General features: G+C 40.8%; 1 protein-coding gene across 1 annotated transcript in view; it reads left to right on the forward strand.

The window, feature by feature from the left end:
• Positions 1–2,302: 2,302 nt before the first annotated feature.
• LOC108698551 (H-2 class II histocompatibility antigen, A-U alpha chain) overlaps positions 2,303–27,763 on the forward strand; it is a 76,143-nt gene continuing 50,682 nt past the window's right edge. The window contains exons 1-2 of the mRNA XM_041572855.1: positions 2,303–2,411; positions 2,591–2,836. Of these exons, the coding sequence (XP_041428789.1) occupies positions 2,327–2,411; positions 2,591–2,836 (331 nt within the window). The 5' untranslated portion in view covers positions 2,303–2,326. The remainder of the gene's footprint in view (positions 2,412–2,590; positions 2,837–27,763) is intronic.

Here is a 27,763-nt window from a genome sequence, read left to right on the forward strand (position 1 = left end):
TACATTAGTATTTACTGCTATGATATTGCAGAACAGCAGCTGTAGGTTTGTTTTCCTTCATATTGATATATGAGCAGATGCAGGGAGTTGCAAGGGAGTAAATGCAGCTGTTGTGGAACAGTTTATGATCAGGTGCAGGGAGTTGCAAGGTAAAATGCAGCTGTTGTGGAACAATTTATAATCAGGTGCAGGGAGTTGCAGGGTAAAATGCAGCTGTTGTGGAACAGTTTATAATCAGTATAATCAGATGCAGGGAGTTGCAAGGGGAAGTGCAGCTGTTGTGGAACAATTTATAATCAGGTGCAGGGAGTTGCAAGGAAAAATGCAGCTGTTCTGGAACAATTTATCACCAGGTGTAGGGAGTTGCAAGGTAAAATGCAGCTGTTCTGGAACGATTTATAATGAGGTGCAGGGAGTTGCAAGGAGAAATGCAGCTGTTGTGGAGCAGTTTATGATAAGGTGCAGGGAGTTGAAAGGGGAAATACAGCTGTTATGGAACAGTTTATGATCAGGTGCAGGGAGTTGCAAGGTAAAATGCAGCTGTTCTGGGACAATTTATAATCAGGTTCAGGGAGTTACAAAGTAAAATGCAGCTATTGTGGAACAATTTATAATCAGGTGCATGGAGTTGCAAGGTAAAATGCAGCGGTTGTGGAGCAGTTTATGATCATGTGCAGGGAGTGGGGAAATGCAACTGTTGTGGAACAGTTTATGATCAGGTGCAGGGAGTTGCAAGGGAAATGCAGCTGTTGTGTAACAATTTATGATCAGGTGCAGGCAGTTGCAAGGGGAAATGCAGCTGTTGTGTAACAATTTATGATCAGGTTCGGGGAGTTGCAATGGGAAATGCAGCTGTTGTGGAACAATTTATAGGGAGTTGCAAGGGGAAATGCAGCTGTTGTGGAACAATTTATAGGGAGGTGCAGGGAGTTGCAAGGGGAAATGCAGCTGTTATGGAACAATTTTTAGGGAGGTGCAGGGAGTTGGCAGGGGAAATACAGCTGTTAAGGAACAATTTATAAAGAGGAGCAGGGAGTTGCAAGGGAATAATCACAGCTGTTCTGGGATAATTTATTATCAGGTGCAGGGAGTTGCAATGGGAAATGTAGCTGTTAAGGAACAATTTATATGGAGGTGCAGGGAGTTGCAAGGGGAAATGCAGCTGTTATGGAACAATTTATAGGGAGGTGCAGGGAGTTGCAAGAGAATAAATGCAGCTGTTCTGGGATAATTTATGATCAGGTGCAGGGAGTTGCAAGAGGAAATACAGCTGTTATGGAAAAATGTGTAGTGAGGTGCAGGGAGTTGCAAGGGAATAAATGCAGCTGTTTTGGGATAATTTATGTTCAGGTGCAGGTTGCAAGGGGAAATGCAGCTGTTATGTAACAATTAATAGGGAAGCTGCAGGGAGTTGCAAGGGGAAATGCAGCTGTTATGGAACAATTTATAATGAGGTGCAGGGAGTTGCAAGGGAATAAATGCAGCTGATGGAATTGTATAACATATAATAACAGATGCAGGGAGTTACAAAGGAAAACCCAAAAGACGTTGATTGCTGTTTGTATACAACATAATACTGGGTAGAAAATGACTATGTTATTTACACTAACTGCTCATACACATTATGCCCAGAAAATAATAAAATACAGCAGCAGATTATGTATTATTTATACAGAAGTTTGCTTTTCTTTCTTTTCCACAATTATTGCAGGACAAGAGAAAGGAACAAGCAGTGTGAGGGGGAGAGGGAGAGAAAGGAGCAGGGAAGGGAAAACCAGCAGTAAGGGTTAACAGATGTTTGCAGGGAAGGACTGAGACATCACATACACGCCCACTACTCCCTCATTGGCTGCTGCAGTATAGCTTATACAGAAAGAGCCGTCAACTGCAGCTCAGATACTAAAGAGTCTGAGACAGGAAGTTGCAAAGGGGGAGGGCTGAGAACAGTTTTCAAGCAAATACAGAAGTTTTTTGATGCAAAAGGTATTAAAATAAAAACACTTTCTTCTATTTTACATTATTTGAAATGGTTTGATGCGTTGTGAAAATTTATGCTATATGTCCCCTTTAAAAAAAAAAGTAGCCGCACGAAAGAATCAATATTATTTATGCTATAAAATTTAGAAAATCTTTCTCGTATCGTTTTTCCTAAACATGCCCCATGCTACAGTGATTTTACCCGGACACAATGAATACACTTGCAACTATTTTTGTGATTGGCTGGTGGCTTTGGCAGAAAGTAACATTTTAAACCTTTTTTGACGAGAAATAACGCCTTAGCTGTAAGCGAGTTTTTCGAACCTTTGAGCAGTTTCACCTTCTAACAATGGTCCCCGTGTGTGCACTGTTAGTGCTGCTACTGAAAGCCAGTGAAGCTGTGACAAGTATGAACAATCGTTACCGTATAAAAAGTGAGCAGCATTTAGTGTTGATCTGCGGTCTGTATCAGCACTAGTGAAATCAGCCGTGCGTTCAATATACATGTATGCCTGAAAAAGAATTCCTGTATTGGTGCGAACTGAGTGAAGCAAGCGAAGTTTTAATTAACAATAAGAAATCATTTATACCTTTGTATTTTCTTTCCCTCTAGTTGATTACATTGATTATGGAGCAATGTTCTATCAGACTTACGGCCCCTCAGGGGAATATCTGTTGGACTATAATGGGAATGAGATGTTCCATGTGGATTTGGAGTCAAAGTCAGTGGTTTGGACGCTGCCCGGGCTGGAGAAATACACATTATTTGATCCACAGGCAGCCCTGCAGCAGATTAATGTAGCGAAATATAACTTGGACATCAGGATAAAGCGTTCAAACCACACAGTGGCGCCTAATAGTAAGTATAGTATTTATCATTATGACCAAGGACGAAAAAAAATATACATTTTCACCTAAAGAAAACAATTTGGTGATCACTTTGGAAGGATCCCATATGAGAGAGCCCTCCTTGCTTAGTATTGGAATCATTGTTGCTAGCTGCCATTTTAATTATGTCAGCTGGCTTTTTTTATGTTATTTTTCTCCTGACCTCCTATCATTCGACCCGTCCATGCAGTGCATTGTGTGCACATTTCCTGTAAATAAGAAAAGCATAATATATTTATAGTCATTAATACACAGTCAAGTTATTTGAACAGATTGAAATGTAAAAAAATGAAAAAGACCATTTTCCCAAGTGAAAATAGGTACATCCGTTGGGTAGCTTAGCCTGAATGTTCAATGCAGGAAGAATCTCTGATCAGGGGCTCATTTATCAACACTGGGCAAATTTGCCCATGGGCAGTTACCGATAGCAACCAATCAGTGATTAGCTTTTTAAAGCCAGCTGCAAGCAAAACAATGAATGCAACAATCTGATTGGTTGTCATGGGTTACTGCCCATGGGCAAATTTGCCCAGTGTTCATAAATAACCACCTCTGTGTTTCAGGATATTTAAGTTACTCTTCCTTGGAAATAAACATTACAATGTGAACAAAATACATAGTATCCCAAAAGCCCAGCCTGGATTGTGTGTTCAGATGTTGGGGGTAGGAGCATAATACAGAATGTACGTGTGCACAAACCCATGGCTATATAACCATGTGTTCAATCATCTGGACATATGGCAGCGTCCTTTGGCTGGAGGTGGGACCACCCTACTTGTTTAAAGATGAACTAACCCCTAAAAATGAATATGGCTACAAATGCCATATTTTATATACTGCACTTGTTGTACCAGCCTAAAGTTTCAGCTTGTCAATAGCAGCAATGATCCAGGACTTCAAACTTGTCACAGGGGGACACCATCTTGTAAAGTGTCTGCAACCCTCACATGCTCAGTGGGCTCTGAGCAGCTGTTGAGAAGCTAAGCTTAGGGGTCGTCACAAATTATCAAGCAGAAAATGAGGTTGGCCTGTAATATAAGATGATTATTAAATTCTGGTGCTAGTTGCACTGGTTTCTGAGCTCTTGTAGTAATTATCGGCATTTATCACTAATCAGCCTTATATTGTGACATTTAAATGTTTATATTTCTATGTGTACTATATATTGTGAGTTGGTCCCTAAGCTCAGTAAGTGACAGCAGCACAGAGCATGTGCAGTGAATCAGCAGAAAAGAAGATGAGGAGCTACGGGGGCATCTTTGGAGACACAGATCTTCCCTGATAAAGGGATGTGGTTGCCTTGGGCTGGAACAGAAGCCCAAAACATAATGTACAACATTTCTAGCCGTCTTCTTTAATTGTCTTATTTTTGCCTATGTTTATTTTTACACAGACACAGCTGATTCAACAGACTTTCATGGTTGTCTTTCAATCTGTCTCTGTCCATGATAATCTGTCACCCCACCTTAGGCCCACAATTTCATGTAAACCCTCCCTCACCTTATTCCATTGTGAAGTGGTGGATTCTGAGACTTGAATACCCTCTGCTTTACAGATAATCTGTGCACCACCCACTATGGGAAAAATCATGTCAATGTGCTGTTAACATTTGTACAGACTACACTGTACGGGTATGGGACCTGTTATCCAGAATGCTCGGGACTTGTCCGAATAACGGACCTTAAGTCTACTAGAAAACCATGTAAACATTAAATAAACCCAATAGGCTGGTTCTGCTTCCAATAAGGATTAATTATGTTAGTTTGGATCAAGTACAAGGTTCTGTTTTATTAGTACAGAGAAAAAGGAAATCAATTTTAAAAATCCGTATTATATGATTATAATGGAGTCTATTGGAGACAGCCTTTCCGTAATTTGGAGCTTTCTGGATAACGGGTTTGCGGATAACGGATCCCATACCTTTATTTGTAATTAGCTTTTGGTTGTTCCTTTTTATTGTTTTTAAATACATGCTTTTCTGTCTAATGGACAGAAAATGGTGGCACTGTAACAGGTATGTCTTGTGTAGAAAGGTATTCAAATTATTCCAAGCAAATTTGAATACTGTCTTTCAATAAATGAGCTGTGTTCCCAGACCCAAAATAACGCATTTACATCAGTTAAATGTAAATGAAATGCTAAATCAGTCAGCACTGATTTCCCTCCTGCCTGCAATGAGAAGTACAACACAATCACACCAGCACTCAAATGTCTCAATGTAAGCACCCCCCTGTGAATGTACCTAGGGTTGTTTCAGGTACTGCGTATGCCCCCCGCACATGGTTGTTGCAGAGAGAAAAGTCGAGGGAAGGCAAGTTTTAGTTTAAAAAACAAAACAAAAACAAAGAGGCAGTTTTTTTGCCACCCCTGGTAACTTGCCACACGTTGCTGTCTGAGGCAAGATTGTCACCTTGTCTCACAGCAGGAGCAGCCCTGCATTAGGGAACCACTGGTCAAAACTGAGCAGCAATATTTTGATCTGATGCATACTTTTTAGTAAAAGGAATATATCTTCCAAACTTAATTTTGTTCTTGCATTCTTTTATTTGGATTTTAATTGGAATGGAGATTTAGCCTGCAAATAGCAAACCTCATGGGCATTTACTGTGTAATGCACACCAGGAGATTAATCACCACCGATAAATCTATTTTATTCAATTAATCTCCTGGTGTGCCATTGCCTTTATGTGGTAAAATCTTATGGAGATAAAGAAGTCCATATTCTTTTAGATTTGATTATAATTATAATTTCAGTACAATGAAGAAAGTAGAGAGAACTATTATGATAAACAAATGCACCTACTGTTATTGGTCCTAATAAACTATGTCTTCTAGTAGTATTTAAAGGACAACTATAACCCCTAACAATGTAGGTCTGCTAATCGAAATAAAAAAAAAAAAAAAACTGCGTCATCTAAATGAACCATTTTCAGAAATATACTTATTTAACAGTATGTGCCACTGGGTAATTCTAAATAGAAAATAATTTTAAGTATACCCGGTGTCCTTCAATCTTTTAATCATTTTCTGAGTCTTTTCAGAGGTGGATGCATGGTCTGTTTGGCCTGCCAGCATACTGGGAAAAAACCCGTGGGCCCTTATCCTAATGGACCCAGAGTGGTCAGGCAGTATGAAGTAATCTCTTCCCCCACACTGGGGGAAGATGCGTTAGCTGATTGCCGGTATGCTTAAGGAAGGATCTGTCTTTGCCTTGGAGAAGACAAACAAAAATCAGATAAGTAGATATTCAAAGGCAACTCCTACACTGCGATGGGGAAAAATACAAGAGGAGCACAGCAAAAGTTATAGGCAACAAATATATATTGTATATGACTGAGCAAAAGAACAAGAACTGGGGGTGCTTTAGTGTAGCTGAGAAAACATGAGAAGGACAGCATGGAATTGAAAATAGAATGGAATAGCGGAGGACATTAGTAAGGGGAAAATGAAATAATTAACGTAAAGTTGGGAACAATTTTAAGCATTAACCCCATAAATGTCATGAATGGGGTTAATTTATTGCTCTTAATCTGCAAATATTCTTGCTTGCATGCAGGGGTCTAATGCAAAGATCCTAATTCATTTTCTGCAACCATCTTCTCTGAGTCTCTGGGTTATACAGTGCTCATTATAGGTAGAGGCAGTGTCACATTGGGGAGGACATATGGTAAAGCTAGGGTTGCCACCTGGCTAGTACTTTACCAGCCTGACTGGGATAAATGATTAGAGATGTCGCGAACTGTTCGCCGGCGAACTTGTTCGCGCGAACATCGGGTGTTCGCGCTCGCCGGAAGTTCGCGAACGTCGCGCGACGTTCGCCATTTTGGGTTCGCCATTGTTGGCGCTTTTTTTTGCCCTCTCACCCCAGACCAGCAGGTACATGGCAGCCAATCAGGAAGCTCTCCCCTGGACCACTCCCCTTCCCTATAAAAACCGAAGCCCTGCAGCGTTTTTTCACTCTGCCTGTGTGTGCTGAAGAGATAGTGTAGGGAGAGAGCTGCTGCCTGTTAGTGATTTCAGGGACAGTTGAAAGTTTGCTGGCTAGTAATCGTTTTGATACTGCTCTGTTATTGGAGGGACAGAAGTCTGCAGGGGTTTGAGGGACATTTAAGCTTAGGTAGCTTTGCTGGCTAGTAATCTACCTTCTACTGCAGTGCTCTGTATGTAGCTGCAGTGGGCAGCTGTCCTGCTTCTGATCTCATCTGCTGACTGCTGCAATAACAGTAGTCCTTGTAAGGACTGCTTTTATTTATTTTTTTGTTGTTTTACTACTACTACTACTACTACTACTATAAGAGCCCAGTGCTATTAGTCTAGCAGTGTTGGGGAGTGGGACTGGTGTGCTAATCTGCTGCTCCTAGTAGTTCAGCAGCACCAACTTTAATTTTTTTTTTTTTAATATTCATTTTTTTTTATTTTACTTTTTTTTATTTTACTACCGCTGTAGTAGTGTATAAGTTGACCTTTTAGGCATTATTTGCCCTGTAGGCATTATTTGCACACTGTTTTCTTCAACCCACCATCGAGCTGTGTGACCTTGTTCACATTCTGTCTAAATATCCATAATATTAACGTCTCCAGAAAAAACACCGGAGTCACTTTTTTCAAGCAGCCATAATATATTTTACGTAATCCGTATCCACCGCTGTAGTAGTGTATACGTTGGCCTTGTAGGCATTATTTGCACACTGTTTTCTTCAACCCGCCATCGAGCTGTGTGACCTTGTTCCCATTCTGTCTAAATATCCATAATATTACCGTCTCCAGAAAAAACACCGGAGTCACTTTTTTCAAGCAGCATTCATATATTTTACGTAATCCGTATCCACCGCTGTAGTAGTGTATACGTTGGCCTTGTAGGCATTATTTGCAAACTGTTTTCTTCAACCCGCCATCGAGCTGTGTGACCTTGTTCACATTCTGTCTAAATATCCATAATATTACCGTCTCCAGAAAAAACACCGGAGTCACTTTTTTCAAGCAGCATTCATATATTTTACGTAATCCGTATCCACCGCTGTAGTAGTGTATACGTTGGCCTTGTAGGCATTATTTGCACACTGTTTTCTTCAACCCGCCATCGAGCTGTGTGACCTTGTTCACATTTGTCTAAATATTGATAATATTATCGTCTCTAGAAAAACCACTTGAGTTACTTTTTTCAAGCAGCATTCATATATTTTACGTAATCCGTATCCACCGCTGTAGTAGTGTATACGTTGACCTTGTAGGCATTGTTTGCCCAGTTTTTTTGGCCACAGCCACTGAAGCACAGAGGCCAGAAAAAATATGCCATATAAATGCTGAAAATAGTCATTTTTTGCCATACGTTGACTCAACGTATATGGCAAAAAATGACTATTTTCAGCATTTATGTGGCATATTTTTTCTGGCAACTGTGCTTCAGTGGCTGCAACCAAAAAAACTGGGCAAACAATGTCTACAAGGTCAACGTATGGCGAAAAATTACTATTTTCAGCATTTATATGGCATATTTTTTCTGGCAACTGTGCTTCAGTGGCTGCGTCCAAAAAAACTGGGCAAACAATGTCTACAAGGTCAACGTATGGCGAAAAATGACTATTTTCAGCATTTATATGGCATATTTTTTCTGGCAACTGTGCTTCAGTGGCTGCGTCCAAAAAAACTGGGCAAACAATGCCTACAAGGTCAACGTATGGCAGTTGTTTAAAGAGAACAGTAGATTACTAGCCAGCAAAGCTACCTAAGCTAAAATGTCCCTCAAATCCCTGCAGACTTCTGTCCCTCCAATACAGAGCAGTATCAAGCAGATTACTAGCCAGCAAACTTACTATCATCTGTCCCTGAAATCACTAACAGCTCTCCCCCTACACTATCTCTTCCAAGCACACACAGGCAGATTTTTCAGATACATTTTTGCCCTTGATCCCCCTCTGGCATGCCACTGTCCAGGTCGTTGCACCCTTTAAACAACTTTAAAATCATTTTTCTGGCCAGAAATGTCTTTTCTAGATGTTAAAGTTCGCCTTCCCATTGAAGTCTATGGGGTTCGCGAACCGTTCGCGAACCGCTCGCGTTTTTGCGCAAGTTCGCGAATATGTTCGCGAACTTTTTTTCCGACGTTCGCTACATCCCTATAAATGATGCCAATGTTAATAATGAGAAAAGAAAAATAAATAAAGGCCATTTTCTTTCTGGTAAAAAATTCTAGGTAAAGCAGGCATAGGGGTCTATTTATCATGTTGTGTAAAAAGTGGAGTGAATCATTACCAGTAAAGCAGCAAATTAGGTCTTTGCTTTTGTTGAAATCTAATTGCCGATTGAGTGCTATGAACAACATCACCAGTAATGTTTCATTCCACTTTTTACACAGCATGATAAATAGATCATATGTTGTAATAATTTTCCTCTGTGCTACACACAACACATGTTCTCTTGAGACTGACATGCAATTTACACCAGCGACTACCTACTGCACCTCTCAGGGTAGGATTACATGGGCAAAAAACACAGGCGTCAAATCGGATGCAATGGAAATAAAGTAAGTGAATGCATTGTTGGATGGTGTCGCAGTATTGATCCGACGCAACACGACTGTCGGATGCAGATGCTGTGACACCATCCAACAATGCATTTACTTACTTTACTTCCATTGTATCTGATTTGACGCCTGCGTTTTTGCACAGTGTGTCGGATTGCACAGAAAACGCCTGTGTAGTCCTACCCTAAATCCACATTCTACTGCAAAGTCAGTTTCCTTTCTGCTCATCTCTCCCACTGTGCATGTTACAGGCAGCACTGCAATGCATTATACAGTAGCCAAGTAGGCTTACTTTAGTTTGCAGGGGGGCCCTTGTAGTCAGATACCCTGGTGGGTCCCAGGTGCCCCAGTCTGACACTGGGTAGATGAATACCGGCACTGTAATTTTTTATTACAGTCAGTGGGATTAGTAAACATACCTGTTACAAATCAATGTTTACCATAACAATAAGTAGATATTGACTATATTCTATGGCAAACACTAATGTACTGATTTTACATAACTTAAGTAGTTGCATCTCCACACCAGTCCACAGAACCAATGATGATCAACTAAATGTATATATAATTGATAACATACAATATATAATACAGTAGAATCCCTATTTTAGCTTCACCAGGGGACCGTGTCAAAGCGGTGTGGATCTCTGAAAACAAATTTCTGGGGATGTAAAATCCAGTTACTACTGTATATACATACAGTATTAGCTAGTGACGGTGTTGTTGGTTCATGCACTTTTAGTTTTAGAGTCAAACATAAAACATATAAACATATGCTTGTATCAAGGCCCAGCGGCCTTACTGGAGCGCTTCTGCCAGCTGGTTTCTCATGCTGGTTTTTCAACTTTGTAAAAAATATTTACAGTATTATGAAATATATTTTATCAAGCTTATCAGTACATGCTTTTATCAATAACCTTTTTACACAGAGGACATACCTCCCAACTGTCCCGTTTTTCGCGGGACAGTCCAGATTTTGACAGCTCAACCCGCAGTCCCGGATTGTTACTGAAATGTCCCAACTTTCTCTTTGATCTCCTGCACTGAACTGCCAGAAAAAGATACAATATTTCTAACTTAATTGGCTTTTGGCAGAGAGCCCAGAATACGTGGCAGGTGCACTTAGATACTTTTGTAACAATTTAAGATAAGCAAAGAAACTATTGTAACAATTTAACAGAAGCAGGTCTCTTGGGGAAACTGCGACTTGCAGGTTAAAGGGCAATTTACCTTCATTAGGAAAACTGTAATAACATAAAAACCACAGAAATGTGTTCAAACTTTTATAACCTGCCAAATTTTATAAAAGGAACAAGGTAATTAGGGGGTGTGGCCACAAAACAGGCATTGTCAAAGATTTTTGCTGCGCTCCACAGTCTCGGAGTATACTGGCACTCACCATATACTCCCCATATTCTCCTTGAACCGTCCTGACGACGGAGAACCGAAACACGTAGATGTGGGGGATTGTGTGAAAATTTGAATAAAGTCACTTGAAGGTGTATCTGTGAATGCTCCTAAATACTCTCTATTTTATACCAAAGTAAATGAGTGCACACTGGTTTAGTTTAAAAGCATAATTTTATTTAGATAATTAAAAAACAGGCCGACGTTTCGGTCCACCTCTAGGACCTTTATCAAGACCATTAATGTTTTTTTAAAAATGATCGCCTTAAGTAGGCAAAGAAAAAAGACCCTCACCCAATTATGTGCAACAGACAACGTCATGTGAACGAGAGAGAAGAACCAATCACCAGCATATACCATATTTAACCATGTGATATAGGGGAGAAAAATGAACCCTGTGAGGGAAAGCACAATAAATTAGAAAATTAAAAAACAAATGCAAATCAGTACTCTCGTAAATGTTTAAAATACACACATGATTATAAATCACTAGACAGACTGCAGAAAAACTGACTGTGATAGATACCATAATGGATGTATATCAGACACAACGTATCACAAATATGGCAACAGTAACAATGAAACGTTGAGAATGGCAACAGTAACAATGAAGTGAACTACCAACCCAAATTGTAACCAAAAACATTTAACCAAAAAAAATGAATGAATCAGGGAATAGGAAGAATTATCTCTGCTGTAGAAAACATGTTAATGGACAATTTTCATTTAGACCAAGCGGGGTTAAAGTGTTTAACTTTTTAATCCAAAAAACCTCTCTTTGGAGAAGAATATTGGAACGAACTCCACCCCTCCTAAGAGGTGGAATGTGGTCAATTGCAATATATTTAAATGTAGGAAGTCTGTGGCCATACTCCAGAACATGTTTGGCTACAGGCTTGTTTGTCTTGCCATCCCTAAATGCTGTACTTATTGCAGATCGGTGTCCGTCCATCCTTAGTCTAAGTGCCAAGTCAGTTTTACCCACATAGGACAAGCCACAAGGGCATGTAATAAGATATACTTAGCCAAGTACGGGTATAATAATGCTCCCACACCAGCACCCTAAATGTCTGGTGTTATATACTTTGCCCAAGGTACATAAAAGCCTTACGAGTCCCCCTGGTCGACTGTTCATGTCAGGCTGTGATTCTCTTTTACATCCCATTGGGATATATATTGACACTATTTTACAAACTGCGGTAAATAATACTCCCACTTATTTAAAGGATACACCTCACTTGCTAGAATGCCTTAAGGAACTTTCTTCACCAGCAGATAGTCCATGCATGCTTGCAAGCATGGACGTGGTAAGTCTTTACACCATTATTCCCCTTGAGTTTGGCATTGAGGCAGTAAAAAAATCATTGGAGGAATATGACCAATATGTGGGGCCTCCAATTTCATTTATTTTGAAACTACTTGAGTTGTCCCTTTCCCTAAATTATTTTCGTTTTGAAAATGATTGTTTTCTACAGGTATCCGGTACCGCCATGGGTGGGTCTCAATTTTGTAGAGTTTTGAGAAATAATTCTGAGCCATCTATTCGTGAGCAGCAACTAACAGAAATGTGGAATTGATTCAAAGATAGGGGCTATCCAGATAAAATATTGAGTGAGGCTCTGGATGCAGCTAGAAAACGTGATTGTGATATAATTGTAAGCAAGGCTTCCCAATGGGATGTAAAAGAGAATCACAGCCTGACATGAACGGTTGACCAGGGGGACTCGTAAGGCTTTTATGTACCTTGGGCAAAGTATATAACACCAGACATTTAGGGTGCTGGTGTGGGAGCATTATTATACCCGTACTTGGCTAACTAGCGCGAAACCTGGATGTTTTAGGTGCCCTACCTGTACTTCCTGCCGTTATATGTCTCCTGGTCAATCTTTCCTACATCCCCATACAGGTAAAAGGTTTGAAATCAGGCACCACATAACTTGCAGTACTACCCATGTGATATATCTTATTACATGCCCTTGTGGCTTGTCCTATGTGGGTAAAACTGACTTGGCACTTAGACTAAGGATGGACGGACACCGATCTGCAATAAGTACAGCATTTAGGGATGGCAAGACAAACAAGCCTGTGGCCAAACATGTTCTGGAGTATGGCCACAGACTTCCTACATTTAAATATATTGCAATTGACCACATTCCACCTCTTAGGAGGGGTGGAGTTCGTTCCAATATTCTTCTCCAAAGAGAGTTTTTTTGGATTAAAAAGTTAAACACTTTAACCCCGCTTGGTATAAATGAAAATTGTCCATTAACATGTTTTCTACAGCAGAGATAATTCTTACTATTCCCTGATTCATTCATTTTTTTTGGTTACATTTTTTTGGTTACAGTTTGGGTTGGTAGTTCACTTCATTGTTACTGTTGCCATTCTCTGTGATTGCTGATATTTGTGATACGTTGTGTCTGATATACATCCATTATGGTATCTATCACAGTCAGTTTTTCTGCAGTCTGTCTAGTGATTTATAATCATGTGTGTATTTTAAACATTTACGAGAGTACTGATTTGCATTTGTTTTTTAATTTTCTAATTTATTTTGCTTTCCCTGACAGGGTTAATTTTTCTCCCCTATATCAAATGGCTAAATATGGTATATGCTGGTGATTGGTTCTTCTCTCTCGTTCACATGACGTTGTCTGTTGCACGTAATTGGGTGAGTGTCTTTTTTATTTGCCGACTTAAGGCGATCATTTTTTAAAAAAACACTAATGGTCGTGATAAAAGTCCTAGAGGTGGACCGAAACGTCGGCCTGTTTTTTAATTATATAAATAAAATTATGCTTTTAAACTAAACCTGTCGAAAGGTTCCCAGTGTGCACTCATTTACTTTGGACTTATATTGATTATGCAGATTTTGAGTAGCACCTGGGTTGCTTGCTGAATACGGTGGAGTGCGGATAACCAACGTTTATATATATATATATATATATATATATATATATATAATGGCTCGAGAGAGGCTAGCACTCACAGGACTTATGGAGAAAAAAAAGGTTTTATTGCAAAAAAAATTAAACTAACATTTCGGCTAGGTGGATAGGTCACTTTGAGAAAGGCTAGGGACCTAGCCGAAATGTTAGTTTCATTTTTTGTTTCAATAAAACCTTTTTTTTCTCCATAAGACCTGTGAGTGCTAGCCTCTCTCGAGCCATTGTACACACTAATACATAGCTCTGCACCCAGGCATTTTATACCTGTATACGTGCTGTGCCAGCAATCTTTGTTCTATATATATATATACAACCAAAGGAATGGTGCGGCACTCCGTAGGCAAAATTACCTGGGTGCCAGCATGGGAAATAAGCAGTGAACAACTATTGCGGCACTCACTGGGTTTTAGTTAAAAAACAAAAAAAGGTTTTATTATTAAGCCTCAACGTTTCGATCCCCCACAGGAGCAAAAACAAACAAACATCTAGCACCCACATAAGTCCTGTGAGTGCTAGCCTCCCCTAGTAAGGGGTGAGCGAGGTCTTATTTTTTTCACAGCATCTGATCTGAGGCGGAATTTAAAGGGGACATGCAGCATAAATTTTCACAATGCATCAAACCATGTAAAATAGAAGAAATCGTTTTAATTTTAATACCTTTTAGATCAAAAATGTCTGTATTAGCTTGAAAACTGTGCTCAGCCCTCCCCTTTGCAACTTCCTGTCCAGGACTCTTCAGTATCTGACTCTGGAGCCAACTGCCCAGCCCCTGAGGGAGGAGTGGGCATGTCTGTGATGTCACATTCAGTCCTTCTGGGCAGACATTGGATCACACTTACTGCTTGTTTTACCTTCCCTTAAAGGGGATCCGTCGCCCAAAAACATTATTGAAAATCCTATTTTATCACATTAATCAAACAAAATGAACTTTAATTACACAATATAAATTATTTGAATCTTGCTACCTTCAATCTGAGTGTCACGGCCTGCACCCAATACCAGAACAAGTGCCAAGTACCCTAGTCTCGGCTCGGCTTCACCAGTAGTGTGACCACCTTTGGGCTTCGGGAGGAGCCCTCAGCTTACTTGGGTGCCACCTGGACTCAACGAGAGGTACAAGGTTAGATGTTCTGGCTGGCAAAGGGGCAGGGCTGTTAGCAGAGTCTTTTGGGCCGAAGGTCACGGTACAAAAGGATTAGGCAGAATCGTAGTCAGGCAGGCTGGGTCGAGGCAGGCAGATAGCAAGTATCGTCAAACAGGCAAAGAGTCAAAACTGGGTGATTAATCAAGGGGTTAAGCAGAAGAGTTGTCGTAGGCAGGCAAAGGTCAGGATACAGATTGTTGGATAGTCAGAAAGCAGGCTGGGTCAAACACGGATAATCAGATCAGAATACAAAACAGACGCTCAAGGCTCAGGAAACCACAAGAACTAAATTCTATCACGGGCGAAGTCTGGAAGCCCTTTTAAACTATTTATACATTTGAATTTGGCACCATTGCGCGCTGGCGTCATCACACCAGCGCACCTGCGCCTTTAAGAAACATGGAGCCGCGTGCGCCCTTAGAGGGACAAGATGGCACCGGATAAGGACCATGCAGCGGGCGTCCCCGCCGATGGCATTTATTACACTGGGAATTCATAATTATAGCAAGCAGGCAGGAGCCATTTTGTGGACACTGTTATTAAGGCAAGGATCATCTCAGAATCTTGTTTGTGCACCAGAATGGGGGACCTTATGTCCATCCCCATGCCTTGGCTACACAATTAAATGGTAAAGAGAGAGGGGAATGTGGGGAGAGCAGTGACATCTTGTAAGTGCTGAATGTAAAGTGGAAATAATTGTCTGCCCCCTCTCTATGCCCAAGGCATAGAGGAGGGGCAGACAATATTTGATTGACAGCTGAGATGTTTAAATGAGCTTACAACAGCTATTTTTTTTGTAATTTCAAATTTTTATCCATTTTCAAATAGACAGAGAAAAGAATACTGTCAACATATGGAGCAAAGGACGAACTTGCTAGGTATAATATACGAAACAGTAAGTAGTCTGTTTTTAACATCAATCAGTATCAAAACATATTATTTATACTTTGGTATCTATCTATGATGGAAACTCTTTTTGTCCCAATACTCTTGATTCAGCATATTTTGTGTCATTAGCAGGCCCGGACTGGCAATTGGCCTGTTCGGGCATTTTCCCGACGGGCCGCTCTTTATTTAGTGTAAGTGGGCTGCTGCTCCTGATTGATCCAGCGGGCTCTAGGACCGCTCCTCCATCCTTTTTCACCATGTGGTTCTGCCCCTCCCACTCCTCTCTGCTTGGACGCTGCTGCCTCTGCCGGCTGTTTGTATGTCCCAGCACTCTCAGCATGAGCATGGAAGCCGGATGAATAGGAGATACTGCAGCTGCTGGCCTGCCTGTGCTGACCCTGCACATAATGCTCCCTGCGTGTGAACACACCACATCAGTAACATCAGGTTGGTGTGGATTTCTGTAGAGCAGGCTGCAGGCAAAATCACTATGGGGTAGGAAGAGTCAACTGTGCCGAAAGCATCAGGTACTGACTAAATCTGTTTTTTTAAAAAATTTAACCTGGACTGTCTGTTTGTTTTCAACACTTTTTCACTTAAATTTTTTTTATATGAATGAATAAAATAGTAAAAAAAATGTTTTGTTGTCCAATGTATCCGTGTTACTAGGGTGGGCCCTGCTGGCCCAGACCCAGTCCGTGCACTTCCCCCATACCTCCCAGACCCTGGTCGCACCGGCAAAAGGTATGTACGCTCGGTGGGGCCCCTGCCAGCCCAGACCCACTCCCTGTACTTACTCCTAACCTCCCGGACCCCAGTCGCGCAAGGAAAAGGTGTGCACACTCGCAGAAGTGGTTTCCCGGCAGATTGGACTTTGCGGCTGGGGGGCCCCTCAGTCCAACGCTGCTTGGCCCAGTCATGGCTCTTGTGCCGTACAGTAGACAGCCCACTATATTTATCAAGGAATATAAAGGCACAAGGCTGCAGAATCTTAAACATATTTTACAAGGCAGCTCTTTACGCACATTTTTTTTGCAGTTTTACCCCAATATATTAGTGGATGTGTACAAAAACCATTACATGTGGGCTGCTTTGATTTTTTTTGCCCGGGCTGCTTTTTACCCCCAGTCCGGCCCTGGTCATCAGTCATTATGGGGGGGGGTTTAAATAAAAGAGAGAAGAAAGAATCAGGTAAAGAAAAGAGAAAAGGGAAAGGGAAAGAAAGAGGTATAGTTATCAGGTTCTAACTAAGTAAAAGATTGTAACATCTCATGCTCAACAAATGGTACCTCTAGCCTGCAAAATAATCCAGGTGCTGGACCTACGGATAATACTCCAGCTCCCCCTCGTAGCTTCTATCATGAAGTCTATTCCTTATGGATTCCATTGCTCTGATCCAGTTTACCTTCGATATCAATGCTTGTCATCGTGGGATATTTGTTTTTTTTTTCAATTTGCTGCTAATAGAGACCTTGCTGCTGTAAGAATGTGAATGGCTAATTTGCGAGATTGTGAAGAGTGTATGTCTCTAATCTTCATTCCTAATAGGAATGTTTGTGGTGTTGCTTGTATAGAGCAATGCAAAACCTCAGAGAGCAGAGTCGCTACCATTTTCCAGAATGTTTGAGCTATTGTACAAGTCCACCAGGTATGCAAGAAAGATCCCCTGTCTCCACATCCTCTAAAGCAGTTTGAATGATCCGGGTTACCACTAATTTTACTAATGCATGATGGGGTATAGTACCAGCGATATATGATTTTATAAGCTTTCACTAGAGACTGCACATATAGATGTTTTTTTAGCTGTGTCCCTAATTGCTGTCCAAGCCTTTTCAGAAATTGTGAGATCTAAGTCCTCCCACTTTGTCATATAAGGCTGATGCATGTCTGTATTATCTGAGGCAAGGTGCATGTATAATAGCAAAAACAAATAGGTTGGGTACGGACGTTTAAGGCACATTGTTTAAAAGTAAGAAAGGGCTTGGTTTGTTTGGGTTTTAAACAAGGTTTCTACATAATGTCTTATTTGTAAATGCCTGAAGAATTGCATGTGTGGAATATTATGGTCTTCTTTGTATTGCTGAAATGAATTAACCGTCCGATCAGATATAAAATCAAGTAAACATAACAGATTTGCTGCTATCCATGGACAAATTCTATAGGTGTGCATCCTGGTGGGAAGCTTTTATTACAAAGGATGGTTCTGTATCTAGTAGTAGGAGTGGTTAGTTTCATTTTAATTGCTATGGTATCCCAGAGATCTAGCGCTTGTTGTGATGTTGGCAAAATGCCTGATGGTATGTCTCTGGATGTCTTAGGTATCCCGACAAACGTAACGGAGCTGTGAAGTGATCTTCAATTTATGCACCATTACCTCTAGTCTGCTAGCCAAATAATACCTGTACAGATGAGGTACTCCCAATCTTCCTAACAATTTTGCTTTAGTCATAATAGCCGCCTTATTTCTGGGTTTTTTCCGTTCCCATATAAAGTGTGATATAGCTTTTTGGAGTGAAGAGGCTATTGTCTCAGGAAAGTGTATTGGTAGCGTTCAAAATAAATACAGTAGACGTGATAATAGTGTCATTTTGATAGCAGCTATTTTACCAAACCACAAGAGATGATAGGATTGCCATTTGTCTAGCTCCCTTTTCAATTTATCTATTAGTGCAGGATAGTTGGCCTTGTATAAAGTATCATATGAAGAGGTGAGGAATATTCCCAGATATTCTAATGAAGTTTTTTCCCATTTATAATCAAAGTTGAGTTGTAACAGTTTCAATTCTGTTGTGGTAATTTTTAAGGGTAAAGCATGCGATTTTGTGGGATTTATCTTTTAACCTGAAAGAAGTTGGAATCTATCTAGGGTCTGTAATAGGTTTGGTAATGTGGTTTGAGGTGATGTCAATGTAAGGAGGATATCATCCGCAAAGAGATTAATTTTGTATTCTTTCTCACCCATTGGGAAGCCCTTGATGTTAGAGTTTTCTCTAATGGCGTGAGCTAGCGGCTCCAAGGATAAAGCAAAGATTAGAGGGGACATGGGGCATCCCTGTCTAGTTCCTCCCTGTATTTCAATGTGAACAGAGAGAAGACCCATACTAAGTATCTGTGCTGAGGGTGCTGTATAAAGTTGTTTAATACCTGTGAAGAATGGTTTAGGTAAGTTTAGTTTGTCTAGCACTGCAAACATGGAGGTCCAATCTAGTCTGTCGAATGCTTTTTGTGCATCCAGTGATAGAAGAAGGGATGATGTGGCCATGTTAGGTGCTCTACAAACTAAGTCTAATGCTTTGTGGACTCCGTCCGCTGCTTGTCGACCTGGTACAAATCCCAATTGGTCTTGATGATCTTGATGATGAGACTGGGAAGCACCACGGATAGTCTGTTAGCTAATATTTTTGAGAATATCTTAACATCAGTGTGTATTAATGAGATTGGCCTATAACTGTCACAGTTGTATGGATCTTTTCCTGGCTTTAAAATGATCACAATGGATGCTGTTTGCATATGTTTTGTAGGGGGGCACCCTCAAGAAACGATTGAAAAAGGTCTTTCAAGTGGATAACTGTTTTTTATAGTATTTTGATGTATAGCCACCTGGGCCAGGTGCTTTACATGCTTTAGAATCTTTAATCACTTGCTCATTTTCTTCTATCGCTATTGGCGCCGCTAGAATTTTGCGATTTTCCATTGTTATGCTGGGAGGTTCCCACCTAGTAAGTAAGTCGGATGTGTTTGCCTTAGTTGCCTCAGGAGCCTTGTCTGTGATATACAAATCCGCATAAAAAGTCCTGAATGTATTAAGAATTTGTTTAGTATTTCTTGTGACTATGCCCATGGTGGTGCGAATAGCGTGAATAGTTTTTGATGAGTGCAACGCTTTCAATTTGCGAACTAGCATTGTATGTGGCTTATTTGCATACTCGTAATACAGTTTGGTTTTTCGCATTGTGTATGCGGCTTTATCTGCGAGCACTTGAATCAACTGGGTCCTTGTATCTTGTATATCCCTATAGCTATTTGAGGTGGGTTTCTGTTTGTGGATGATAGCGAAGTCATGCAGTCTCTGGGAAAGTTGCTGAGTTTCCTTATCTCTGATTTTTTTCCATCGTGTAGCATGTTTAATAATTATCCTCCGTATCACCACCTTATGGGCGTCCCATCTGATAGCTGTAGATGTGTCCTCTAGGGAGTTTGTTTTGAAGTATTCTGTAAGTGTTTCAGAGATTTCTGTGCAAATATCTATATCTAATAAGAGAGATTCATTCAGTCTCCAGCATCCATGTCCCCGTACCTCGTCTCACTTGGAGAACACAGTTTCAACCATCCCGTAATCAGACCATGTGATATTGTGTATTGTAGTCGAGCGAACACAATCTACAAATGTAGATTTAGTAAATATAAAATCAATACGCGAGTAGGATGGCGGAGTAATATGAATAGTCTCTGTCTATGGGATGTTTCTCTCTCCATATATCCACTAAGGTCTCAGTGGCAAGACATTCAGCTAGATGTTTGGAATCTTGATCTGACAGGGGTTCTAGGTTCCAGCAGGACCAGCACACCTCGTGACCTATCAAGGTTATTATTTAGAGTGGTGTTAAAATCTCCACCTATTATGACTCTGCCCTCTGATACTTCTGAGATTTAATGAAGGCTTTCCTACAGGTTTTTAGGGCATATACTGATGCCAGCATAGTTAGATGGTTCTGACGCAAACCTGTTATTATTATGCATCGGCCTTCTTGATCTATATATTCCTTTTTGAGTTGAAACTTGATTTGTTTGGCAATTAGAATAGCTACTCCTTTAGTTTTGGTTTTGGAGCTAGCAAGGTATACCTGAGGATAAATATTTTGGTGTGGACTTTTGACTAAAGTGCGTTTCTTGGAGCAGCAAGACATCTATTCTTTTTTTTGTAATCAGAGAATGCCATTGTAAGTTTTTGTGGAGCATTCAGGCCATTAACATTATGTGAACATACCTTCATATCGAAGGGTTGGGTGCTAGAGGGGATCCGCAGGTCCATCACAGCTGTTGTCACACAGTTCCTGTTTGAAGTATAAAGAACCTGAAAGTGATAGAATGTTAAAGTATAGGGGTAGATAGATAGTATAGAAAAGGTGAAAAACGAAATTCAAAATATAAATAGCAGTTAAACAAAGTACAGACACTTTGTAATTAACAAGATAAAGCAAAATTATACAACCAATCAAGTGTTGTAATATTTTCTAGCCTCACTAAATGGAAGCTAGACGAGATTTCCAAATGGGGGAGCACTTCTATTGCACCCCACTAGGAATTCCCACTTTCTGGGGTGTCACAGACAAGAGCTCAGATAAGACGCCCTTCCGTGTCGCCCATCGTGAAATTGTAATACAACATTTTCCCTGTTTCTGAGGGATCAACTGCAGTATTGTCATGGATTTAGATTAATGAACTAGTGAGTATCAACATTTATATCAAATAAACCAAACTTGTATGCATGTATGGAGGTAACACATAATAAGAATGATTCAATATAATCCCCCTGTATATCTAAAGTTAAGTCCTTATCAAGATGTAGATTTGGGGAGACCTCTTCCACATCTTCTAATTTGGCATTTATCAGCTTCTTGCATTGTTTCAGTTGACACTATCGCCAATGTTCAGTAGAATGTAATTAGAAACACTGTAGCTACTTTCAATGTGAACAGTTTTATTCAGCCAATGACTCAGTGGACTTTGGTGCAATGGTACTTATCCTGCCCAGTTTGTGAAGTATGTGGAACTCCCCTGAAGTCAATTATCAATCTCCATCAGAAATTTTTTAGCTTTGCTCAGATCATTCTGGCAGTTCCGCCTCTGCGGGAGCTGTTGGAGGTTCTTGTAGGTAAGGCAATGCCTCTTCGATATCACTCAGGTGTCTGATTGTATAAATCAGACCATTGTACTGGTACGTGAGCTTAAAAGGGAAGCCCCATCTATATAGGATGTTTTTTTGGCAAAGAACATCCATTAAGGGTCTGAGGTCTTTTGATTTCTGAAGTGGTTAAGGCTGGGTCAGCAAAGGTATTTGGAAGCACCCCATCACATTCCACCTGATTTGTTCTAGATACCTTCAGAATGGCTTCTTTAGTCTGAAAGTAATGAAAGCGAACTATAACATCTCTAGGTGGCAGGTTTGGTTTCGGCCTGGCTAGTAATGCTCTATGTGCTCTGTCCAGTAAGAGGAATTAGTCCTCTATGTCAGGTGTTAAAGACTTAAAACATTTTGGAAGAAAAGTATCGAGATATGCTGTTTCAGGTATATCCCGAAAACTGAGGTTATTCCGTCTTGTGCGGTTTTCCAAGTCCTCTTGTGCATCTTGAAGATCTCTGACTTGCGTCTGGAGGTCTTGGATCAAAATGTCCATATTAGATGACGATTCCTGTATAGAATCCTGGACTTGCTCCAATTGTTGGACTCTGTTATCCAGTGCTGTAATCTCGGTTTTAACTTCAGTGAGCGAGTTTCAGATTTCATTTTGTATCTCATCTTTGAAACAGAAAAGCAGAGATTTAAGCTCATTTATATCTTTTTTAGTGCACGGAGAGTCCATTTCCTGTTCCGTGGTTTGAGTAGGTTGTTTTGCAGCTTTTGCTGAGGCGTTTCTGCTTCTGAAGAAATCGGAAGATCCTTCAGCGGAGTTAGTGGCTTGTTTCTGCCTGCCTCCCGTCATGATGAGGAATTGTGAGCCAATATATGTTGTTTTACAAGAGTTATCCAGTCCCCAAATCCACTGACCCACTCTTTCCACTAGGGTGAAACGAGATGTGGAACAGCGATCACTTAATGCTTCTTATAGAGTTTGCAACTCTTCAGCCTCATCTGATACACTCTCTCCACTAGGGAGTGCAACAGTGATCTCTTAATGCTTTTTATAGAGGTTGTATTATATTGGTGGCAATATAATGTAATTGTGCTGGGTTACTTGCTGCTTATCCCAGTGTGCCAGTTCACTAGATTAGCTGTTCAGCTTGTGAGGTTGTTCCTCTGGATATAGCCCAGTTGATTCTAACTGCTCTGCTTCCTTTGTGTTGTCTGATGGTATATCATGCTAACCATATAGCGCCAGATATGTAGCCTGATCAGGGTAAAAAGTCAATTGTGGGCAATAACAATAATGAGGTATTATGGCACCCCCTCAGCGACTTGAGCAGTCCAGTATGCAAGCCGGTATGTCTTCAGAGGGCACTCAAGGGCAACTCGTTATTATTGTGGCCTTAGTCCAGATAGTGTCCATATTGAAGTTCACCATTATGAGGTTTTTTGGTAGGTAAACAGCCACCTACAGCATGTGCTCACTTCAGGGTATATAGCTGTGACAGCGCTGAAATGTGGCTATCCCGCGGTCTCAAGGGTTTGTCACTGACCTTCCAGTAAAAGGCACGGGTGTACTCAATTCCTGTCCCACTCATCAGTTTATGTGTAGGTGGACTCCGTGCAATCGGAGTATATCTCCACAGGACTCGGGTAAGCGCCGGTTAGCCCCTGGATTATGCGGAGTATAGTGCTGTGCCATAGGTGCGTCTAGGCCCCAGTTACCACGTTGTCCGCGTGTAATGGAGGAACTCGGGGGTCTCGACTAGGCTGTTCACTGCGCGCACTTTGACGTCTCCCTCGTCATGCTGAGGTCTCACAACGCTGACTCACCAGCTCGTTCCCAGCGAACTAGGAAATCAATTTACTGACAGGTAAATGAGAATTTATTTTAAACAGCTTGCTAATGTAAGCTAGATGGGCAACTTCACGGGAGCTTTTAGCTTAAGCAGCCATCTTCCTGAACGTCCAGGCCACGCCCCCAGCTATGAATGCTTTAATAAAAAATAAAATTTGGATTTCATGTTTAATGTTGAAAATGTTGAAAAGGACTTCTATTGTACAGATTTTTGTATCTGAGTGACAGAACCACTTTAACTGAACTGCTCCTTTCTTGCCCTCTCTGTCTTGTTCCTTCCCCCCCCTGCACTATTCATCTCTCCCTCTCTGCCCTGTTCATTTAACCCCCTCGCTGACCTGTTCATTGTCCCTCCTCCCCCTTCCTTCACTGCTTGTTCCTTTCTCTTGCCCTGCTATGACTGGGAAAAAAAAGAAACACAAACTGCTGTATAAATAAAACATAATCTGCTACTAAAAGTATTTTATTCTTTTCTAGGGGCAATGTATATCAGGAGTGTAAATACCATAGTCCTTTTCTACACAGTATTATGTTGTATACAAAAAGCAATCATCATCTTTTCGGTTTTCCTTTGTTACTCCCTGCATCTGTTATAATATACAATTCCAGAACATCCGCTACATTTATTCCCTTGCATCTCTCTGTACCTGATCATACATCATTCCAGAACAGCTGCATTTATTCAATTGCAGCCCCCTGTATCTAAAGTCAGCAAGTATTTTTGAACAGCACCACCACCAAACTCGTTTTCTTTAAAAAGCCTTTATTTGTGCTTTCAAGGGCATCACAGCAACGTTTCAGGCCATGCGGCCTTTTATAAAGCTTGATAAAAGGCCGCATGGCCTGAAACGTTGCTGTGATGCCCTTGAAAGCACAAGTAAAAGCCTTTTAAAGAAAGATGGTGGTGGTGCTGTTCAAAAATACTTGCTGACTTCTGATGCCAATGGATAGTGGCCATTAAAGAACGTGCACCACTCCATAAGGAGTGAAAATCATTGTGCTGGCTACTTGTCTGCAGCCCCCTGCATCTAATCATAAACTGTTCCATAACAGCTGCATTTTTACCTTGCAACTCCCTGTGCCTGGTCATAAATTGTCCCAGAACTGCTGCATTTATTCCCTTTCACCGTAGCTCTGCGCAATATGTTGGCACTCTATAAATACGTGTTAATAATATATATTCAACAAAAATTTCCAAGAACTGCTGCATTTATTCCCTTGCAACTCCTTGCACCTGATCATAAATGGTTCCAGAACTGCTGCATTTATTCCGTTGCATCTCCCTGCACCTGATTATATATTAATATGCAGCCTTGTATCAGCCTTATAGGCTTTCTGAAAATATTTGTTTGATCCATTGCAGGTTCCGAATTTTCCTGTTAGTAGTATGTTTTGTCTCTGCTCTTGTTATCTCTACCTGTCACTTAAGAGAGTTAGATTTGTGGGGTAGATTTGTATTGGGTTTCAAATTGTTGTAGTAGATAGGGGCACATTTTTTAAAGTTAACAATGGGTTTTTTTTATTGCTAGTAGCATACATAATTTAAATATTTAAATTTAAATATAAATATATTTGGTGGTGGAGCAGCAGTTCCATGCAGTATTTGTGTGAGAGATGCAAGTGGGTTTTCATCTTGGAATCTGAACTGCAGACTCTAGAGGGGAACTTGCAACACAGAGTAGACTCTCAGAACAATCAATGGCAGGGGCCAGAGTAGTGGGGGGTGGGGGTGGAGAAGGGGCAGTGGAGGCTAATGAGGGAGACAGGTTTGTAACAGTCAGGTTAGGGCATTGGCATAACTAGATATTACTGGGCCCCACAGCAAATTATTTTTCAGGCCTCCAAAAAGTTTAGAGGTTGACTTGTTTCTCCAATATTTATTGAAATTGTAAATGAATTAGGGCCTCATTGGGCCCCTATACCTCCTGGGCCCCCTGCAGCCGCAGGGTCTGCTTCCTATACAGTTACGCCCCTGAGTAAGGGATGGGATGGTAGGGGGGCTGGTCCAAAGCTAGAGCAACAATTTGCCACTTTGGCTAAAGATGCTGAGGAGGGCAGCTCTGAACTGGTGTTTATGGACAGGCTAATTCTGAGAGCACCCTGGGAGGTAGTGTCTCTAATACAGGTGGGAGTACAAGGAAGGAAAGGCAGGTTTTAGTTATATGGAATTCAATTATTTGAAAGGTGGATAGGGTAATCTGTCATAAGGACCCATCCGGCCGAATAGTCTGCTGCTTGCCTGGTGCTAGGGTTCAGCATGTGGTGGAATGAGTGGACAGGTTATTAGGGAAGTCAGTCTTGGTACACATAGGTACCAATGACAAAGTTAGAGGAGGTGTAAAGTCCTCAGGAATGATTTTTAAAAAAAACTAGGTTTAAAGTTGATGGTGAGGACTTCCAAGGTAATTTTCTCAGAGATTTTACCTGTGCCACAAGCAACATTAAGAAGACAGCTGGATCTTAGGGAGATTAATGCGTGGCTGAGAGATTGGTGTAGGGAGGAGGGCTTTGGGTTTCTGGAGAACTGGGCTGATCTCTCAATTGGCAACAGGCTGTTTGCCAGGGATGGGCTGCACCTCAATGATTATGGTGCAGCTGCTTGGGGGAGAAGATGGCTATAGGGTTTGAGGAGATTTTAAACTAGGTGTAGGGGGGGTGCATTATGGGATTCTGTGGAAGACAGGTTACATGAGGTAGTGGGCATAGGATGGGAAAATGGGGGTGAAGATTTGGTTAGGGTTACTGCTGAGGACAGGGAGGACCACATGCTGTATTTACAAAATTCTCATGCTGATTCCAGTATTGAATGTATGTTTTTAAATGCAAGGAGTCTGACTGGTAAAATAGCAGAGCTGGAGGTGCTGGCACTGGAGGGAAAATATGATTTGATTGGTGTGGCTGAAACATGGCTGAATGAGTCGCATGACTGAGCAGTTCATATAAGTGGCTACACTTTGTTTTGGAGGGACAGAAGCAATAGAAAGAGGAGGGGTATGTGTTTGTTAGGCAGGATTTAAAAGATAATAAAGGAGGAGGTAATGTAAGGGGGGGGGGGGCTGAAGTTTTAACTCATTGTAAAGAGTACAGCAAATTAACTGTAGGCGTATACTATAGGCCCCTGGATGTAAGTAAAGAGAGGAGGAGGCTGATGCAAATAGAAAAGGCTGCTAGTTTGAGAAAAGTAATGATAAATGGGGGGGGGGGTTACCACCCATATATTGACTGGAGAAAAGTTGCTGCAAAGACAGTGAATGGGAGCTAGTTTATAAACTTTTTGCATGACAATTTTATGGTACAAGTTGTTGAGGAGCCAACCTTTAAAAATGTTATACTGGATCTAGTGATCTCTAATGACCCATAACTTATAGCAAATGTGCAAGTAATTGAACCCCTGGGTATAGGGACCATAATGTGATCTTATTTAAATTATTTTTTATTGTTGCAAAAAATGGATAGGAAACTGGCTACAAGATCGGGTACAAATATGGTGGTTGTTAATGGTACATTCTATACTTGGAGTATGGTTCTTAGTGGGGTCCCTCAGGGCTCTGTAGGGTACTGACACTAAAAAACTACTTTTTAAAATATGAATATTAAATGAGTATATTAAAAGTTACCTGTAGGTCATGTTGATTATTTTTTGTCGAGAGGTTAGTTTTTGTAAGTAATTGTTTTTTGAAGTTCCTAAACCTGACCTTGCCAACCTGACTGCCCCATTTCAACCAGTTAAAGTTTCCAATGCTAGCGGACTCCTGCTACACAAATATGGCAGCCCCCTCATACAGGAACATGGGGCATCAGGTAATGTAAAAGCATTGTGCAAATACTTTATGGCAAATTTTTAAGTAGCTTTAAAAAGCAATATTATGATAAATGTAAAAAAGGTTTAATTTCTGGTGTCAGTATCTTCTTAACTTGTTCATTAATGAGGAGGGTATTGTAAGCAATGTATCAGTGTTTGCAGATGAAACAAAACTATGCAGCTTAATTAATTCAATCCTGGATGTGGCATCCATTTAACATGATCTTAACAAACTGGCAGTCTGGACAGCTAAGTGGCAGATTTTTAGCAAGTGAGGGAATACAGGGTTATAGAAGATAGCTCATAGTACAAGTTGATCCAGGGACTAGTCCGATTGCCATCTTGGAGTCAGGAAGGTTTTTCCCCTCTGAGGCAAATTGGAGAGACTTCAAATGGTTTTTTTTTGCCTTCCTATGGAACAACTAGCAGTTAGGCAGGTTATATACAGACTGAAAAGTTGAACTTGATGGACTTTTTCAACCT

Source organism: Xenopus laevis, chromosome 8L, assembly GCF_017654675.1.
Source record: "Xenopus laevis strain J_2021 chromosome 8L, Xenopus_laevis_v10.1, whole genome shotgun sequence".
Lineage (NCBI taxonomy): Eukaryota > Metazoa > Chordata > Amphibia > Anura > Pipidae > Xenopus > Xenopus laevis.